Genomic DNA, 21,374 nt, shown 5'->3' on the forward strand with positions numbered 1-21,374 from the left:
GTTCATGAATTGTTCGTCTAAATAAGATAATATTACCCAGTTGTTGGCTTACTGACCCCAAGGACACTTTACTCCAATATTACACCCAGTGTAGATCTACAGCCACACGGACACTTTACTCCAATATTACACCCAGTGTAGTCTACACCACACGGACACATTACTCCAATATTACACCCAGTGTAGGCTTACTGACCCACACGAAACACTTTAAAATCCAATATACACCCAGTGTAGGATACTGACCCACACGAACACTTTAATCCAATATTACAACCCAGTGTAGGTTACTGCCACACGGGACACTTTACTCCAATTATTACACCCAGTGTAGGCTACTGGCCACAAAGGACACTCTTACTCCCAATATACATCCAGTGTAGTCTACTGGTCCACAAGGACACTTTATTCCAATATTACACCCAGTGTAGGATATGACCCACAACGGACACTTTACTCCAATATTACACCCAGTGTAGGTTACTGGCCCACAAGGACACTTACTCCAATATTACACCCAGTGTAGTTCTACTGCCACAGGACCACTTTACTCTAATATTACACCCAGTGGTAGGCTACTGACCCACAAGGACACTTACTCCAATATTAGACCCAGTGTAGGTTACTGGCCCACAAGGACACTTTACTCCAATATTACACCCAGTGTAGGCTACTGACCCACAAGGACACGTACTCCAATATTACACCCAGTGTAGGTCTACTGGCCCACAAGGACACCCTTACCCCAATATTACACCCAGTGTAGTCTACTGGTCCACAAGGACACTTTACATCCAATATTACACCCAGTGTAGGATACCTGACCCACACGGACACTTTTACTCTAATATTACACCCAGTGTAGGCTACTGCGTCCACAAGGACACTTTACTCCAATATTACAACCCAGTGTAGGTTACTGACCCACAAGGACCATATTACTCTAATATTACACCCAGTGTAGGCTCATTGGTCCACAAGGACACTTTACCTCTAATATTACACCCAGTGTAGGCTACTGGTCCACAAGGACACTTATACTCCAAATTACACCCAGTGTACGGTACTGCCCACAAGGACACTTTACTCAATATTACACCCAGTGTAGGATAACTGACCACAAGGACACTTTACTCCAATTTACACCCAGTGTAGTACTGGTCACAAGGACACTTTACTCTAATATTACACCCAGTGTAGGATACTGACCCAAAGGACACTTTACCTCAATATTACACCCAGTGTGTAGGCTACTGGTCCACAAGGATAATTTACTCCAATATTACACCCAGTGTAGGTACTTGATCTACAAAGGACACTTTACTCCAATATTACACCCAGTGAGGATTACTGGACCCACAAGGACACTTTACTCCAATATTACACCCAGTGTAGGATACTGGCGTCCACAAGGATAATTTACTCCAATATTACACCCAGTGTTAGGTTACTGACCACAAGGACACTTTACTCCAATATTACACCCAGTGTAGGATACTGGTCCACAAGGAGTAATTTACTCCAATATTACACCCAGTGAGGCACTGGCCACAAAGGACACTTTACTCTAATATTACACCCAGTGTAGGTTACTGACCCACAAGGACACTTTACTCCAATATTACACCCAGTGTAGGTTACTGTGACCACAGGACACTTTACTCCAATATTACACCCAGTGTAGGTTACTGGTCCACAAGGACACTTACTCTAATATTACACCCAGTGTAGGTTTACTGACCCACAAGGACACTTTACTCCAATATTACACCAGTGTAGGTTACTGACCCACAAGGACACTCTACTCCAATATTACACCCAGTGTAGGTACTGACCCACAAGGACACTTCTACTCCAATATTTACACCCAATGTAGGTTACTGACCCACAAGGAACACTTTACTCCCAATATTACACCCAGTGTAGGATACTGGTCCACAAGGATAAATTTACCTAATATTAACCCAGTGTAGGCTACTGCCCACAAGGACCACTACTCTAATATTACACCCAGTGTAGGCTACTGAACCACAAGGACACTTTGCTCTAATATTACACCCAGTGTAGGCTACTGGTCCACAAGGGACAATTTACTCCAATATTACACCCAGTGTAGGGGCTTAACTTGGTCCACCAAGGACACATTTACTCCAATATTACACCCAGTGTAGGCTACTGGCCACACATGGACACTTTTTACTAATATTAACCAGTGTAGGCTACTGACCCACACAGGACACTACTCTAAATATTACACCCAGTGTAGGCTACTGGTCCACAAGGACAATTTACTCTAATATTACACCCAGTGTAGAGTTACTGACCACAAGGACACTTTACTCCAATATTACACCAGTGTAGGATACTGGTCACAAGGACACTTTACTCCAATATTACACCCAGTGTAGGATACTGGTCCACAAGGACACTGTTACTCCAATATTTACACCCAGTGTAGACTACTGGTCCACAAGGACACTACTCCAATATTACACCCAGTGTAGGTACTGACCCACAAGGACACTTACTCAAAATATACACCCAGTGTAGCGTACTGGACCCACAAGACCCACTATCCAATATTACACCCAGTGTAGATACTGACCCACAAGGACACTACTCTAATATTACACCAGTGTTTGTTACTGACCACACGGACACTCTACTCCAATATTACACCCAGTGTAGGATACTGACCCACAAGGATAATTTACTCTAATATTACACCAGTGTAGGCTACTGACCCACAAGGATAATTTACTCCAAATATTACACCCAGTGTAGAATTACTGACCACAACAGGACACTACTCTAATATTTACACCCAGTTAGCTACTGACCCACAAGGACACTACTCCAATATTACACCCAGTGGTAGGCTGACTGGTCCACAAGGACACTACTCCAATATTACACCCAGTGTAGGCTACTGACCCACAAGGACACTACTCAATATTACACCCAGTGTAGGCTACTTGACCCACAAGGACACTACCTCCAATATTACACCAGTGTAGGGCTACTGACCCACAAGGACACTTTACATATCTTTGTCAAATACTGATTATGCTGATTGGGGGGAACAGAATACGTACAGGACAATGGGGTTTTAGAGGTATAACACACACACACACACACACACACACACACACACACACACACACTTTAACAGGTGAGAGTACTGCAGTCAATATATGTTTCTTAATGATCAATAGAGCAACTAATCCCTTACAACCAGAGAATAGTTGCAAATATCTGACATTAGAATACTCTGTGATTCAGAACATTTTCTGTGGTGGAAGATACCCTCTGGAGTTTCTGCACTGGGATCATCGGCCCGTTTGTTTGTTATAAGTTTTCTGTACATTAATAGTGAGTTGCTGTTTGTTTTGACTGAAACATTTCTCAGATTCAATGGAGTGATAGTGTTTAACTTTTCCCTTTTACAGAATGTTGGGTTAAAAGGTTAGGGCAAGGGTTAAGGTTAGGGTTAGGGGAATGGTTAGGGTTAGTTTGTTGGTTGGTGGAGCAAACAGGCACGCATGCAGGCAGGCAGGCAGGCAGGAGAGAGAAGCTATGAACAGCAGACCAAAAAGCGGCTGTGGGCTTTGTCCAAAGCAGAACATCGGGCGGATAGATCGACATTTAAAAGTCGCCCATAAACCTAAGTCCGGTACTATCGAATGGAAGCATGCTATGCTAGCGAGCCGGCTTTCGACTGACATTAGTAGCCCGAATCAGGGCAGTACATGCAGCGGAATGATGGTGGTGGAACGCGGCTGGAGCCCAGGGAGAACCCTGGAACTCTGCTGGAGGGCTATAATGAGTGATCAGAGGCGCAGCAGCTGGGGGACGAGGGTGAGCAGTCGGCAGCGGTGGCGCAGCAGCTGGGGGACGAGGGTGAGCAGTCGGCAGCGATGGCGCAGCAGCTGGGGGACGAGCGTGAGCAGGCGGAGGCGGCGGCGCAGCCAACAAGTCAGAGCTGTGGTGGAACACGTCGGAACCGAGGGAGCAAGGCTACATTGGGGGGACTTCAACGGGCAGCGAGAGTGATGAGGTCGACGGTGTGTCATCCACGATTGAAGCTCGAGGGTCTACCCGGAAGCGAGGTAAAAAACTTGACGTTTTGTCTGAATATGAAGGCTTCCTTCTGGGTAAAAACCCTTCAGTAAAACGCATTGACAATACCCGGTCCAGTCTGTCCCGAGTACGGATATTCCTTCACATAATGTCAGAAGGCAATGCTGATGAAGGACTGTGTTCCACAGCTAATTACAGGAGTGTGTCTGAGTGGTATAGCCAATGTGAAGTGCGTGGTTTGGCAACAGCCACATACAAATTGCACTGGGGCCTCCTCCCCTCATGGGGTAGGACCGTGCCCCGGCCGTTCTCCGCTCAGCGCGCCCAGGTACAACCTTTACGTTGCGGGGGTCTACTTGGTTGATCCCGGGGTTCGTTTTTAACCGTCGGCTGGGTAGTATAGGGGGCTCATGCACCCAGCTTCTCCCTCTGTCGTCACTTGGCTTGGGCTCCAGACTGATCTACTGCCGCCCTATAAAACTAAAATACAGACCTGAAATGCATGGCTCGCTTTGGGCCTTAGCTTCGGATAAAACCAACGTTTTTTGGGGGCTAATACATGGGTTACCAGGTACAACCTATATGGGCAGACGGTGGACTGTGAGAGTGCAAGCAAGCGAGTAAAGGTGGAGACACGGGTTGAAAGTTCCACCAGTACCTGGTAACCCGTGTGGACTATGAGCGGAAAAGCAGGCGGGTCACCTGGTGGGGGAAATGGCTCCAGGTGCCAGCCATTGCCCAGTAGGCCAAAAAAAGGGGGATAGAGCAGCCAACCTCCACAGAGGCTGCCTGCTCTGCCCCCCTGATGGGCAGTGTGACCTCTGTTTCCAGGCCTTGTTACTACAGTCAGTAACCCGTGCAGTTACGTAGAAACGGGCTGTTTCGAGGGTTCTCCGTCCATCAGAACCATGGTTCTAATGCTCAGAAGGTGACCATCTCTTCGGCGAACGATTGGTGGTTGTTTAGCCCCGAGGAGGGCCTGGTTATGTTCCCATGTCCTGGATAAAAAAAAACTGTCTGGGACTTGGGCTTCTAAGGTTCCCTGGCCTGGATGTCTATAGGTCAAGGGAGGAATCCATTCTCTGAGTCCCAGTCAGAGTGCCTGCAGTCAGGCTTAATGTCAAATACCTATAGGCCTGGATGTTTATAAAAGGCCCAGGGCTGGGCTGGGCTTTTAGTCCCATTTGGGACTTGGGCTTCTAAGGTTACCAGGCGCTGGATAAAAATGACTGGTTCGTCCTTAGTGGGGCTCGACCCTGGGGCAGCAGATGGTGAGGCTTACGTGCTACACGTTGAGCAATCGCCCATTGATGAAAATAGCGCCACCGAGGTGAGGTACGGGTTAAATTTTCCCTCCAGCCCAATTAGTCCCATCTGGGCCCACAGCTGGGGCATATCAAGCTCTAGTTAGCTAAAAGAGTTAAGGTTAGGGTTAGGGAAAGGGTCAGCGAAAAGGGTTACGGTTAGGGTCAGGGTAAGGGTTAGCTAAAAGGGTTAGGGGAAGGGTTAGCTAAAAGGGTTAAGGTTAGGGCTCTGATCAGGCCCTACACCCAAACAAGGGCACTGCGTTCATCCACCTCTGGCCTGCTCGCCTCCCTACCTCTGAGGAAGTACAGTTCCCGCTCAGCCCAGTCAAACTGTTCACTGCTCTGGCACCCCAATGGTGGAACAAACTCCCTCACGACGCCAGGTCAGCGGAGTCAATCACCACCTTCCGGAGACACCTGAAACCCCACCTCTTTAAGGAATACCTAGGATAGGATAAATTAATCCTTCTAACAGAAGAAGAAGGGTTCTTCTTTGGAACCCATCTTTGGAACCCTTCTTGGTTCCAATTAATAGTTATTACCTTCCAAAGAATCATCAGAGAACCCTTTCTTCCAAAAACGGTTCTTAGGATGTTAAGGGCTCGATTTTTGAATGGCATTAAGACGGCGCTAGTGTCAAACAAACGTTAGTTAGCAATCTTCTAATTTAAAAAATGGGTTACTGGCAACCAAAGACCAACCAAAAACCAACCAAAAGCTGGTTTTAGAGGTAATGCAGTTGGTCATGTCATGAATTTTAACAGTAGAAACGCAGCCTATCCAGCCGTGACTCAAACAGCCAATATGCACATGGAACAAGAATATCCTAATGTGCTTTTGGCGCCTYTATACTTCATATTTAGAAACATACAAAACTCATGTTTTTCCCCCATTTCATTGTATTTGATTAGAAACCAAGCATAGCCTCCCCTCCTCTCAATGAAAGCTTTATTTTATGTCTGCCTAATGCAATCGTGAAGTAGTCAAAACTGTCGATAAAGGGTTTGGCTCCAGAGACTGCGTGGAAATAAAACATAATCACCAAAGCCTTATTAAAATTTCAGGTTTGAGAGGTGTAAACAGTGAGCTGACATTCCCCTTTTTATCTATGCATTGTAGGCAGGCCCAGATTATTTTAGCCATGCAGGTCCTGTTTTGGATGTGCGTTAAACCCTCCATAGTCTGCATTGTTTTAATATTATATACCCACAGGAGAAATGATGGTGCCTGTAAGTGTGACATAGRCTATTTAAAACAAGATGTTTCGTTTTGTTTAGAATTTGATTCAAATTATTCYTTCTCTTATTAGGCCTTATCAACAATGAATTTAATCTTGCTTATTGACAATGTTTGGCATGTCCATGTTTAGCCATAATGCAATTTATAGTAGGCCTAGCCCCTATATCAGTATGAATACTATTGAAGACATGCAATTACTTAGAACAATGTGGACTGCAAATGGTTCCAAGTTAACCTATTTAGCACAGATGGGATAGGTTGTAAAGACCGACGCTGGAGATGAGAAGCAGCACAGACGTTAAACAGGACAGGAACAGCGTCAGCACCAGGTAACATAACGACACACGAACATTAATCCTGAAGCGGGGAACAGACCTTGCGAACAGACAGATATACTGTATGGAGAGTTAATGATACAGGTGATTGAGTCCAGGTGAGTCTAATAATATCTGATGCGTGTGATGGGGAAGGCAGGTGTGCGTAATGATGGTGGCAGGAGTGCGTAATGCTGGGAAGCCTGGCGTGTCAGATGTGTTGTTACTTCCCCTTACCAACTGGGGGCGGCCCGTCAGGAAGTCCAGGATCCAGTTGCAGAGGGAGGTGTTTAGTCCTTAGCTTAGTGATGAGCTTTGTGGGCACTATGGTGTTGAACACTGAGCTGTAGTCAATGAACAGCATTCTCACATACGTGTTCCTTTTGTCCAGGTGTGTCACGCCCTGACCTTAGAGCTTTTTATGTCTCTATTTTGGTTTGGTCAGGGTGTGATTTGGGTGGGCATTCTATGTTCATTTTTCTATGTTTTGGTATTTCTTTGTTTTGGCCGGGTATGGTTCTCAATCAGGGGCAGCTGTCTATCGTTGTCTCTGATTGGGAACCATACTTAGGTAGCATTTTCCCACCTGTATTTTGTGGGTAGTTATTTTCTGTTTAGTGTTTTCTGCACCTGACAGGACTGTTTCGGTTTCATTTTGCACTTTGTTATTTTGTTCTAGTGTTCAGTTGAAATAAAAGTCATGAACACTTACCACGCTGCGCCCTGGTCCGATTCTTCCTCTTCAGACGACAACACCCGTTACAAGGTGGGAAAGAACAGTGTGGTGTGCAATTAAGATTGTGTCATCTGTGGATCTGTTGGGACGGTATGCAAATTGGATTGGGTCTAGAGTGGGTCTAATACATATTTAAATAATGTAATGTTAGAATTAAACAATCAATACCTTTTGAAAACTTGTTGGACAATACATGTAGAAATTAAATTCCTTTTATGGTTTCTGACTGAGTTTACATAAATCCAGTCAGTTGTATTTTATGAGAAATAAAGAGGTTGTTCCTTTATATCATGGGTGTCAAACTCATTTCATGGAGGGCCTAGTGCCTTCAAACTCAACTTTGGACCCCGAAGCCAGTTCTACTGCATTTTTTCATTGTTCCCCTCTAATCAGGGACTCAGACCTGGGACACCGGGTGTGTACAATTAATTATCAGGTTGAACAGAAAACCAGCTCTGAACCTCTTAGGGTAAGAGTTGAATAGCCCTGGCCTGGTGTCTGCAGGTTTTTGGTTGTTCCTTTCAAATAAGCCCTAAACAACCAGGTGTGTGGAGTTCCTTACTAATTAGTGACCTTAATTCATCAATCAAGTACAAGGGAGGAGCGAAAACCCACAGACACACAGACACACAGGCCTCCGTGGAATGAGTTTGACACCTGTGCTTTACGTGATCTGACCGCTTATACTCTGGTCTCAAAATGTATCTTTAAAATGTTAATACTGAGAAACACATGTGAAAAAAGTTGAGATTGTCCCGTCATTTCAAGAAAACCTGAGCTACCTATATATATGTAGTTGTGAACCATGCCCTCTTCCCAGTAAAAATATCAACATTAACTGTCAAAAGACACAAATACATCAAGTTAAATTGTACATCAATATTTCCAGAGGGATTGTCTGCTGACTCTGGCACTGTCTTCTTTACTGTACTTTATATCTCCAATCCAAGGTCAATGACACATATATTGTCCACAAAGTAGAGAAGTGTCTGTGACAGAACGGACTGCCTGCAAGGTGTCACAGAACGGACTGCCTGAATAGTGTGACAGAACCCACTGCCTGCATAGTGTGACAGAACGGACTGCCTGCAAGGTGTCACAGAACGGACTGCCTGAATAGTGTGACAGAACCCACTGCCTGCATAGAGTGACAGAACCCACTGCCTGCATAGTGTGACAGAACCCACTGCTTGCATAGTGTGACAGAACCATGCTTGCATTTAGTGTGAAGAAATCCACTGCCTGCCATAGTGGGGACAGAACCAGTGCTCATTGTGTGACAGAACCCACTGCCTGCATAGTGTGACAGAACCCACTGCCTGCATAGTGTGACAGAACCCACTGCCTGCATAGTGTGACAGAACCCACTGCTTGCATAGTGCATACCTCTTACTAACAAATAAGCAACGGACACACACAATCTTCAAATACGCTTGCACCCTCCACTGTACAGACATATTCATTTGTTCTCACATACAATTAGGTGAGACACACACATTCACATTGAGTGAGGACCTAATGTAACTTAACGGTGGTACAAAGTCTGGAAAACATGTCATACTGTAGACAGTTTTAATAGCTCTCTTTACGGCCTATAAAGTTATACAATAACAATGCATGGAAAGCCCAACTAGTCTTTGAACAGCAAGTGGTTCAGTCAGGCTGAGCACCTGGGCTTCTTCCAGGTATGTATCTGATCAATCATTTGACATTTGCATTCATTAATTATATGTTGTTTTGAGCCATCTGTCTCTTTTCCAGTGTTTAATCTGTTCGAATAAAGCATAGGCTGAAATTAAAAAAGTTAACATTTTTTATTTGATTAATAATGTGTTACTGGATGTGTTTTGTGATTAAGATATGCTCTGTTGTTGATGATCAGTAGTTGGAATAACTTGATTGACTGTCATTGAAAGTGGCCCTCAGTCTTTCATCAAAATGGTGTTAGAGAGAATGGTAAAGAAATGGAATATATTGATATTGGGAATATTTACTGAAGGTTGAGTTTCACACCTGGTAGTGATTTGGTTGTTGATCATTATTGAGTATTTTCCCCCAAAAACGTAGTCAGTCAAAGATATTTAGTGACTTTCTGGCTTTATGTGGTGTAGCATGATTTATCATGTGCTGTGCTTTCTTTAATGTCAGTAATAGGGTTGTTTGTGCCTGAATGTGTACACATGTACCACTAAAACGTTAAAATAGTTTTCATGAAGTTATCTTGTTCATTGTTTCTACTATATGTGTTCTGTAATTAAGAAGTGTTTTACTGTTGTTCATCAAACAGGTACCGTACTAACGTGTCATTGAAAGTGACCCTCAGTCTACTGCCAAACGGTTTTAGAGAAAATGTCAAAGATTGTTAAAAGTTCAAATATACGGTGCGTGTAGACAATTCAACTTGAACATACTCAAGGAAGATTAATTTATGTTAATTATTATTTTGTTGGTCATCATTTAATTTTTACCAAATGTATTTCAGTCCATCAAAACTATGACAACGTATGACTTGAGTCTGTTTGTCACAATCATTTTAAACTGTTGATGACAGAACCTTATATTTAGAAATAATATAATATTTGTTAATATGTTAAAATACTTTTGACATATCATTACTTTATCTAATAAGAATCATAAAGGACAAGGTATAACCTCCAAACAAGTGCACTTGAGTTCAGATGTCTTTATGATTATATGGTCAGTTTCTGTCAGGTGCTCTCTTCATACTGTCAGTAACAGAAGTGTCTGTTTTATATTTACAGACTGATGCTGTGCTGACTCATTCTTAGACCTTGTGATCTCTAGGGTGATCTAGATGACATGGTATAAACTGTGTAATAACCTACATTTGCTCTAGGCGACTCGAAATGCACCAGGACATTGTCATGCTAATTGTGCACATTCAAGTTCACGAAAAGGGTTTTACAATTAACATCAGGCCGTAGCTTATATTTGTACTATGCCCATCAGTGATGGTAAAGATAAGGGAGGATGATTTTTTTGTTGTTCATGAGCATGGTCTTATTTTTATTACAGCATATTGGATGACAGTGTAAGTTACAGTCAGTCAGCAGTTACACCTTGTGGGCCCTGGTAGCAATAAATATGTAATACCAAAAGCTTACCTTGACTTGGAAGAGTTTGAGTGTTGTATTGGAAAGTCATAGCAAGCTAGCTAACATAGCATCCCTCTGTTTGAGCAGGGTGTTTCAGTAGGCTAAACTAGCTAGCTGCATTTGCTGGCTAAGTAAGTGAAACTGGGGAAAAAATCAAAATCTTGCTCTCTATTTCTCTCTCGCTTCTCGTTAATTTTGGAAGAAATGAATTTGTTAAACTGTTCAACTATTGTCTTTCTCTCTCTTTGAGTCAACTACTCACCACGTTTTATAAACTGTAGTGCTAGCTAGATGTAGCTAATGCTTTCAGTACTATATTAATTGTTGTCCACCCAATCCTTTGATTGGGTGGACAACATGTCAGTTCATGCTGCAAGAGCTCTGATAGGGTTGGAGGATGTCCTCCGGAAATTGTCATAATTACTGTGTAAGTATAAGGAAGGGGGTCAGAACCATGAGCCTCCTAAGTTTTGTATTGAGGTCAATGTACCCAGAGGAGGACGGAAGCTAGCTGTCCTCTGGCTACACCATGGTACTACCCTACAGAGTGCTGCTGAGGCTACTGTAGACCTTATTTGCAAGAGAGTGTATTTTAATCAATTATTTGGTGACGTGATTATATTTAGTATAGTTTTATCTAAAAAGGATAACTTTTTAAATGTCTTACAATTAAACATTTTATGAAATTCACTGAGGATGGTCGTCCCCTTCCTCCACTAATGCCCCTGTATCAAATAGGAATGTGTGAAACTCACTACTCAGCCTGAATTGTCCCCACTCACACCCCTTAATAGTTACTGTAGCTTTTCCGTGGCAAGACTAGTGAGATGCTGCAGGAGGGCGGTCATGTGTGTGAGTTGGTATGAGTTGAATCAAGAGGACGTGGTACTCGCTAATCAGCTTGACAATCCTTACACCCACATGAGATAATTGTTCATTTTAACACTCCAGCTAAACGTGGAGTGGATTACGCTAGTTCCTGAAAGAAATGCATTATTGAACATGTGATCTTTCATGTGCCATAATTCTAAACTTGTATAGGATCCCTAAAAATGAATACAAATGTTACAATTATGAGCCTAGTTTAGCCAAGGAGAAATCACTGAGCTATAGAGGGAGAAAGAAAGGATTAGTCCTGGCTAGCCATGATTGGCTGAGATAATGGAGGGGTTTTCCATGCGTGTACATGATAATGGAGGGGTTGACCATGCTGACGGTTGGCAATGTGTTTATATGATAATGGAGGGGTTGACCATGRTGACGGTTGGCAATGTGTTTARATGATAATGGAGGGGTTGGCCATGCTGACGGTTGGCAATGTGTTTATATGATAATGGAGGGGTTTTCCATGCGTGTACATGATAATGGAGGGGTTGACCAAGCTGACGGCTGGCAATGTGTTTATATGGTAATGGAGGGGTTGACCATGCTGACGGTTGGCAATGTGTTTATATGATAATGGAGGGGTTGACCATGCTGACGGTTGACAATGTGTTTCCATGTGAATTGTTAAGGAGATGGGTGGGGGGTCTATAGGTTAAGACGATGTGAATGATGCTGAATAGGCGACAACAAAGAAGAGCTTTTTAATACTCAACCAAATATTTCTAGTCTCCTAAGTAGGATAACAAGTTTATCAACTTTGAAAGCAGCATAACTTTCCCATCACAGTGGATGACATACCGTTTTGCAATTCTGAATCAGAATTTTTGTCATCTGTAAAAAAAAAAAAAAAAAAAAAAATACATTTAGGATTTTTCGACATCAGTCCCGGTTGGGACGAGCCTTTACAAATGTTTAAATAAGTACTAAGCAGCTGTTATTTTACCCTGTTTGATACCCCAGGACAAGGAAACACCATGTCATCCAGATCGTCTGTTTTGCAGATGAGCTGTGAGTCTCAGAAGATAGATATGTCACAGAACCGGGTTTCCTGAAGTGTTAAATACTTCTCCAGGCGTTGTGAGATCTGGGCCTTCATAAAGAATCTAAGAGTCGGAGCACAATCTCGGGTCAGGTCCCACCCTGTCATTTCATAGCTGATCCTAGATCAGCACTCTGAGGCGTTTCATGAATACAGTCCTAATGTTCGTAGAACAACTGCAGAAAAAAACACTCTGGAACGCCATCTTTCTCTCGACCTGGGTCAGGTGTTAATGAATTACTAGTCTAAGTTAATGAATCACAGTTCTCCATCAGATAAATATGGCCTAAAATGGCAGAGTGGTGTATTCTACAGTCTATAAACATTAATGTTTTTTGCAGTTTTGTAAGAGGGGTACACCCTAGTCCACATCTCATACAATTGAGTTGTATTGTATTGATGACTACTGTAGTTACATGTATGCATGTTAGAAGATTAACTTCCATTATGTAACAAGGAAATGTATTCTACTGTGTATTTATTTGTCTCAGATATGTCAAATCAGTGGGGTCCGAAATTATTGACACCCTTGATAAAGATGAGCAATAAAGACTGCATAAAATAAGTAATTCAAATACTGAGCTATATTATATTCTCCAAAAAGTGATGAATCTATACTAATACAATTGCTCAGAGAAAAATATTTGGTAATATTTTTTTTTTTTTTTAAGTAGTGATCAAAATGACTGACACCCTTAAAGACTCTTATAAATAAAGTAGTCAGGGTTTAGTATTTGGTCTCATATTCCTGGCATGACTACATCAAGCTTATGACTCTACAAACTTAATGGTAAATAATTCATTGTGTTATTTTTCAGTCACTTTTATTGTAAATAAGAATATAATATGTTTCTAAACACGTCTACATTAATGTGGATGTTACCATGACTACCGATCATCCTGAATGAATCGTGAATAAGGATGATTGAGTAAGTTAGAGAGGGTCAAAGATCACACCCCCAAGACATGCTAACCTCCCCTGTTATTGGTAATGGAGTACTAATGGTGTCTGGTGTAGTGTAGCCTACTAATGATAATTACTGTCCATGTTGTCATTATACTGATAACTACTGTAGTGTATCCTACTAGTGATCATTACACAAGTACAGTCCATGTTTTCATTATACTGACAACTACTGTAGTGTATGTAGCCTACTAGTGATAATTACTGTCCATGTTTTTATTGTACTGTTGCACTCAGTATTCAATACAATGTTTTATTGATGCAATAGTTGAACTACTGAGTTAGTGAACAACAATGTATCTATGTACAGTATCCCCACAATGGTTTTGGGTAAAGTTCAACAAATTATATCAGACTCCCGACATACATTCTTATAGTCACAAGACAATACAACATGAAGAGGAGGTTACAGTGTATTGTAGTTTTTACCAATGAATTTATCACTAAGTGGTTTAGGCTACAAAACACCAGTATAAACTCCCAGAGCAGGGAAGCAGTGTTTTTGAGTCTATAAGGTTTAGTCAAATTTTTAGTATTTACTCTTCTTATTTACAGATTGATATTGGACTAGACCAGTCCTCTCTAGGATGTTGAGGCCTAATATCCTTCTCTTGCTCTATCTCACTCACTCTAGTCCATTGAAGAAGACAGCCAACTGTGAAGAAGCACCAAATAAATTTTATTTTGTAAACTTTTTCCACATTGCATATCTAATGAAACACTTAAGTTATGTATATTTTGGTTACATTTTCAAATATATTATTCAAAAGTCTGCTAGCCATGGCAACAGACTTGCAACAAGCTGCCAGATGAGATTTAAACAAGGAAACATTGTTGTTACTGAATTTTCAATTCCTATTTTATGAATTGTAAAACAATATATATATATATACTTTTTAAATTTGACTTAGGAGGTGGAGTCAGCCCAGAGAGAACAGAGTCACCAATTCAGATAATTGATGAATATTGACAAATATAAACATGACTATTTAAAAATAGATATATATAATAATTTGTCAAAATGTTCAATATACTGTTGAACATAATGTAATAACCTTGATAGATCATAAATGACAGAAACAACAGTTCTCGAATTAACCCAGAACTCTCACAGGCTACTATCTGGCCGTAGTCTACTCCAAATAAATCTGATAACAATAACAGCTAGTTATTCAACTCACTGCTGGGACTTGAAAGAGAGAACAATCAAAGCATGGCAATATAACAGACCCAATAACGTTTCCATGCCGAGTTTAATCTTAGCGACTGTCTTAATTAAACAACATTCCAAAAGACATGTAGGGTTGTTAGAAAACAAAATGTATTATGACATTTACATGAAAATCAATACTGAATCCTAGTCTCTAATGATGAAGCCAGAATTTTTGGTGGTAACATTAATGCTAGCTAGCTAAGTAGCTAATCATGCAGCATCTGAAATAAAGTGGTTTCAACAATAACAGCCAAATACAGCCTTAGCAACTGTCCAAGCAACCATCCAACAACCCTGTAGGCCTATTGGAACTCATTTTGAAAAGGGGCGCAGTGGCTACGAAAGGTGCAACTTAGTCAGTGATGGTGGGAGTGGTTTTGCCTTAATGGAGTCATGGGAGTTGGAGCCTTGAACAACATAAATATATAGGAGTAAGCTGACTATGTGTATCATTCTATAGGTTTGGAGCTTTTATTTCAAATATGAAAATATGTTATTAGATGAAGACAATCAGAGTGACATATAGCAAGGAGTTCCAATATGATCAGGACCGCAGACTGCTTATATAGATAGCTGAAATTGAATGTCCATAACTTATTTTATTAGTCATCTCAGGGATCCTACTTGAAAATGTCACAGACGTATGGTTGGGAATATGGTAGAAAATAGATGTAATTGAATGTATGGTATCTTATTTGAAGGAAACATGAATTCATTGATGTATGTTTGCTATTCCCACCCTTCATTATATTTAATTACTAATTTAAGATCAATGTACTAAGTGTAAGTCTCTCTGGATAAGAGTGTCTGCTAAATGACTTGAATGTTAAATGTAAATAACTTACAGGGTCCATATGGAGAGAACAGACACATCAACTCCAAGCTGTCTGTCGATAAAGAGTGACCAGTCAATGGATCCCCCTCCCTTTTACAAGGAGGTGAAGTCAACTCCAGAAGAGAAGTAAGATAATACATTTTATTTACACATTCTTATTCCATATTTATGTAAAGTGTTATTCATATATGGACCACACAAGCCTCTTATTGACTTTACTGGAGTCAGTTACTTCCTCATTGTCTTGTTTACCTTGCCAAAATGAAGTCCTGAAAATACAGTCCATTTAGTATACTTAAAAACAAAAGCAATACATTTTTCCTAAGTGCTTGAAATGTACATCAAATACATAGTTGTGGGATGTTTTCAGTATGAATTGCACCCACTTTGTACTATTTTATACTCTATGTCAAGGGGGGCAAAGTACGGCCCAGGCACTTCAATCCGGCCAGCGAGACATTTTTTAAATGTATTAAATATGATTATATTTTAGTTAACGTTTTTTGGCCTAAAATGACTCATTCCATGATGTACAAACAACCTCCAATAGATGGTGCTGTAGCCTGGCAGCACGCTCTGTATTTGGACCTACAGTCAGATTCAGAATATGCTCAGTCATCAAAGCCACTTCATTGCTTGAAGACTTTTGACGTGAAAAATGAATGCCAGCGAAAATGAGAAAAATGGTCTCTGAATGTAGAATGGACAGCAAAATCCTTTTTTTTTTTACTAGTATTGGACACAAGAAAGTGTTGCCGCTTTTAAGGAATATAATCGCAATCATCATTTTTAGAGCAAGCATGCTAAAAATGCTAAAAAATGAATCTGTCGTGGAGCAAACATCACAGATGGAAATCAAATCTAACCGGTAAAAACATTGGCCTAATAAAAAGATTACAAGACAATGTAAAAGAAGAAAGCACTAACTCTGAGGAATTTATATTTCTTCACTGTATTATTCATCAGGAAGCCCTGTGTAAAAGTGTGTTAAAGCTGGACAATGTTGTCAAAGTGGTTGTACAACTTGAAACGGGCAATGAGGCTTTACCATAGTCAGTTCATTCATCTGCTCAATGACACAGAGGCAGAGCATCAGGACTTGTTGTACCATTCAAATGTGCACTGGCTAAGCCTGGGAAAAGTATTTCGCCGTGTGGGAACTGAGAAGGGAGATAGGTATGTTCCTTGACACGGTTGATAAAGCTGACGACTTCTCAGAGTTGAAAGACACAGACTGGCTGGGCGACTTTGCTTTCGGTGTGGACAGGAAGCCATCTCCTGAAACACACACACTCAAATACAAACTACAACACAGAAACTGGGGAACGTAACAACATATTGGGTAATCTGAATGATCTAAATGTGAAATTCTGTTTTTGTGCATGAACTGTATTCCAATGTGAAAATTCAAGGCCAAATGTATGTTGTTCTACAGACAATTTTTATTTTATTTTTTTATTTTACCTTTATTTAACTAGGCAAGTCAGTTAAGAACAAATTCTTATTTTCAATGACGGCCTAGGAACAGTGGGTTAACTGCCTGTTCAGGGGCAGAACGACAGATTTGTACCTTGTCAGCTTGGGGATTTGAACTTGCAACCTTTCGGTTACTAGTCCAACGCTCTAACCACTAGGCTACACTGCCGCCCCTGAGCCGCCGCCGGTCTCTCACTCATTCCCCGACACTGGCCGCACTGAATGCGCCCACATAGCAGTGCCACACTGAGACATACAATAGACTTTGGCAAGGTTGAGACTGAGCTGGAGGTTGTATCATGCCCCCTGTCTTTCGACAGCTAGAAAGCACCACCTGACACACAACTGGAGCTCATTGACATCCAGTGTCATAGTGCTTTGAAGGAGAAGTACAACACAGCCACAAAATACCAGTTTTATGGCTCACTGAATAAAACAGTTTCCAAACATGAAAAATCACGCCCAGAGGATGCTGGTTTTATTCAGATCCACATATGTGTGTGAACAAACTTAATCAGTCATGAACTACAACAAATCCCGTCACAGATCAAATTTAACAAACCACTTGTCAGCTGTTCTGTTACTTCAGAAGTAACACCAGACTTTGATGCCCTTTACAAGAGTGCTGACCAGACCCATTGCTCACATTAAGACTGAAATCACCAAGTGGGGTAGGCTAGGCTTTCAGTAATGCACTTGGATACTGGTCTTGTCCCCATTCATTTGACATTGAATGCTTACTACAATGGCTCAGATTGTACTTTATTTGGGCTGAGATGATTTGAGAACTGTTCAGTAATCTGCTTTAATATAAAGAGTTATAGACCATCTACATATCAACATGAAACCAAATATTGTTTTGTGTTTGCTCTGTATGTGGCTAACAATGTTATTTTTAAGGGTGGAGGTGAAATGATAAGTATTCCATAATATGCTGTCATAAACAGGCCATTCAATATGAACTCAAATAATTTACTTGTTGCTCTTATTTGTGTCATTCAGATTGTACTTTAGGATTAGAGATGGTCTTTATCAGACGTCTGCTGTTTCCAGTCATATAAACATGTTTTTCATATTTCAAAAGTTTGCACTTTTTGTGGCTGTGAGTGAGTCAGATTGTGGGTAGAAGTAGTACAGTGACAGAATTGTTCTGCAATCTTAGCAGTTTATGTATACCTACAGTACACTACTAGAACAAAGGCTTCATGTGTTTTGTCAGGCATATAGTATGTGGCCCTTCACTTGGTTTCGAAAGCTGAATGTGGTCCTTGAGAAAAATAAGTTTGCCCACCTGCTTTATATGTACTTCACGTGTTACGTTACTTTACTCTCAATTTACTTTTTTACTTTTTACACTTCGATGCTGAATAATATGTCTTCACATTATCGAAAATGATTATTAATCAACTATTTTTCATTTCTAAAAACAGTCATTCTAAAACAAATTCTGGTAGTGCAATGACATAATAGTACATTTTCAAGAAGTACTAGAAAATACACATTTCCTGAATCCCAAACCAGTCTCTTTCCCTTGTCCCTAGTCCCTCGATTTGTGTGTTCACAAGTGCTTCCGTCGTTATCTCAAGTGTCTGTAACGGCTGTTGGTGGAAGAAGGTGAGGACCAAGGTGCAGCGTGGTACGTGTTCATCTTTTATTAGTTGAACTGAACACTGAATAGCAAAACAAGAAAGAGAACAACCGAAACAGTTCTGTCTGGTGCAGACACAAAAACAGAAAGCAACTACACACAAAACCATGTGGGAAAAAGATACCTAAGTATGGCTCTCAATCAGAGACAACGATAGACAGCTGCCTCTGATTGAGAACCACACCCGGCCAAACACCAAAGAAATACAAAACATAGAAAATGAACATAGGATGCCCACCCTAGTCACACCCTGGCCTAACCAAAATAGAGAATAAAAGCCTCTCTGTGGCCAGGGTGTGACAGTACCCACCCCCAAAGGTGTGGACTCAGGCCGCAAAACCTGACTCTAAAGGGGAGGGTCCTGGTGGGCCTTCTTTACAGCGACGGCTTTGGTGCGGGACGTGGACCCCGCTCCACCTTAGGCGTGGCCCACTTAGGTGGCGCTTCTGGAGCGGGGACCCTCGCCGCCGACCCCGGACTGAAGGGCGCCTCTTAACTGAAGGGCGCCTCTGGACTGAAGGGTTGCACTGGAGCTCCGGACAGGCGGGCGACTCTGGCAGCTCCGGACAGGCGGGAGACACAGGCGGGAGACTCCTGGCAGCTTCCGGACAGGCGGGAGACTCTGGCAGCTCCGGACAGGCGGGAGACTCTGGCAGCTCCGGACAGGCGGGAGACTCTGGCAGCTCGCGGACTGGCAGGGAGACTCTGGCAAGCTCCGGACAGGCGGGAGACTCTGGCAGCTCCGGACAGGCGGGAGACTCTGGCAGCTCCGGACTGGAGGGAGACTCTGGCAGCTCCGGGCTGGGGAGACCTGGTTCTGGGAACAGGCACAGGACTCACCAGGCTGGGGAGACCTACTGGAGGTCTGGTCCGTGGAGGAGACACAGGATAGACCGGTCCGTGGAGGCGCACTGGAGGTCTCGACCTAAGGGCTTGCACAACCCGTCTTGGCTGGATCGTGACTTTAGCCCGGCGCGTGTGGGGCGCAGGCACAGGACACACTGGGCTGTGCAGACTCACTGGAGACACAGTACGCAGAGCCGACGCAGGATATCCTGGCCCGAGGAGACGCACTGGAGGTCTGGAGAGCAGGGCTGGCACCATCCGTCCTGGTTGGATCCTCACCCTAGCCCGGCAGATGCGGGAAGCTGGAATGTAGCACTCAGAGCACACATTGGAGATCTGTAGCGCCAAGCTGGCACAGGACGTGCAGGGCTGGGGAGGCGCACAGGAGGCCTGGTGCGTGGGGCTGGCACAGTTTTCACCAGACGGCTAGCACGCACCTCAAGACGAGTATGGAGAGCTGACTCAGGTGACATCAAATCGCGGACACGCTCCGTCGGGAAGATGTCGTCCCTCATGCACCAACACAGCAGCTCTCTCATTGCTCTCTCCTCCAATCTCCCCATCAAATCCTTCACAGTCTCGGCTTCGCTTCCTTCGCTCACCTCCAATTTCATCCTATAGCCCGTGGCCTGACCAGTCCCATGATCGCCACGGTAAGCCCGGGGAGTTGGCTCAGGTCTCCAACCTGACTCTGTCACACTCCCCCTGCCTCTCGGGCTTCCTTGCCAGCCGTGTTCCCTCGTATCGCCGGTTCCCTTTTCCTGATGCCTCCGCTCTCCTGGCTGCCTCCACCTGTTCCCATGGGAGGCGATCCCTTCCTGCCAGGATCTCCTCCCATGTGTAGGATCCCTTGCAGTCTAGAATGTCCTCCCATGTCCAGTCCTCTTTTCCATGCTGCTTGGTTCTTTGGTGGTGGGTAGTTCTGTAACGGCTGTTGGTGGAAGAAGGCGAGGACCAAGGTGCAGCGTGGTACGTGTTCATCTTGTATTAGTTGAACTGAACAATGAATATCAAATCAACAAAGAGAACAACCGAAACAGTTCTGTCTGGTGCAGACACAAAAACAGAAAGCAGCTACCCACAAAACCATGTGGGAAAAAGCTACCTAAGTATGGCTCTCAGAGACAACGATAGACAGCTGCCTCTGATTGAGAACCACACCTGGCCAAACACCAAAGAAATACAAAACATAGAAAATGAACATAGAATGCCCACCCTAGTCACACCCTGGCCTAACCAAAATAGAGAATAAAAGCCTCTATGGCCAGGAAGTGACAGTGTCCCAAAGCGGAGGGAGTAAAAATTATCAATTGGGTCTAATTTGATGCTCCAATAGACATCGAACGAGCAAGCGACGCTGCCGGCGTCACAGTGAAGTGGTATGATAACACGGAACCCAAAGGGGCTGCGTGCGCCATCGTGCATAAATGTTTTTTGTCCCCACACACCAAACGCGATCATGATCCGCAGGTTAAAATATCAAAACAAACCAATTATTTTAATTTGGGGGCAGGTCGAAAAGCATTAAACATTTATGGCAATTTAGCTAGCTTGCTGTTGCTAGCTAATTTGCCATGGGACTTAAACATTGAGTTGTTATTTTACCTGAAATGCACAAGGTCCTCTACTCCGCCAATTAATCCACACATAAATGATCAACCAAATCGTTTCTAGTC

The 21,374-nt window shown here is 42.7% G+C and overlaps 2 protein-coding genes across 4 annotated transcripts in view; both read left to right on the top strand.

The window, feature by feature from the left end:
* The window catches only part of LOC112074580 (centrosomal protein of 135 kDa-like), a gene marked incomplete at its 5' end in the record, with an annotated part of 68,155 nt that overhangs the window by 11,810 nt on the left and 34,971 nt on the right, over positions 1-21,374 (top strand). The gene's annotated exons all lie outside the window — the stretch shown is intronic.
* LOC112074579 (receptor-type tyrosine-protein phosphatase H-like) overlaps positions 9,274-21,374 on the top strand; it is a 45,590-nt gene continuing 33,489 nt past the window's right edge. For all 3 annotated transcript variants that reach the window (XR_002894770.2, XR_011477035.1, XM_070440586.1), the window contains exons 1-2: positions 9,274-9,361; positions 15,741-15,854. Coding sequence is in view for 1 of the 3 variants with exons in the window: in XM_070440586.1 (XP_070296687.1) it covers positions 15,748-15,854 (107 nt within the window). In the remaining 2 variants the exon portion in view is untranslated. The remainder of the gene's footprint in view (positions 9,362-15,740; positions 15,855-21,374) is intronic.

The sequence above is a fragment of the Salvelinus sp. IW2-2015 genome, unplaced genomic scaffold, assembly GCF_002910315.2.
Source record: "Salvelinus sp. IW2-2015 unplaced genomic scaffold, ASM291031v2 Un_scaffold2695, whole genome shotgun sequence".
NCBI classification, from domain to species: domain Eukaryota; kingdom Metazoa; phylum Chordata; class Actinopteri; order Salmoniformes; family Salmonidae; genus Salvelinus; species Salvelinus sp. IW2-2015.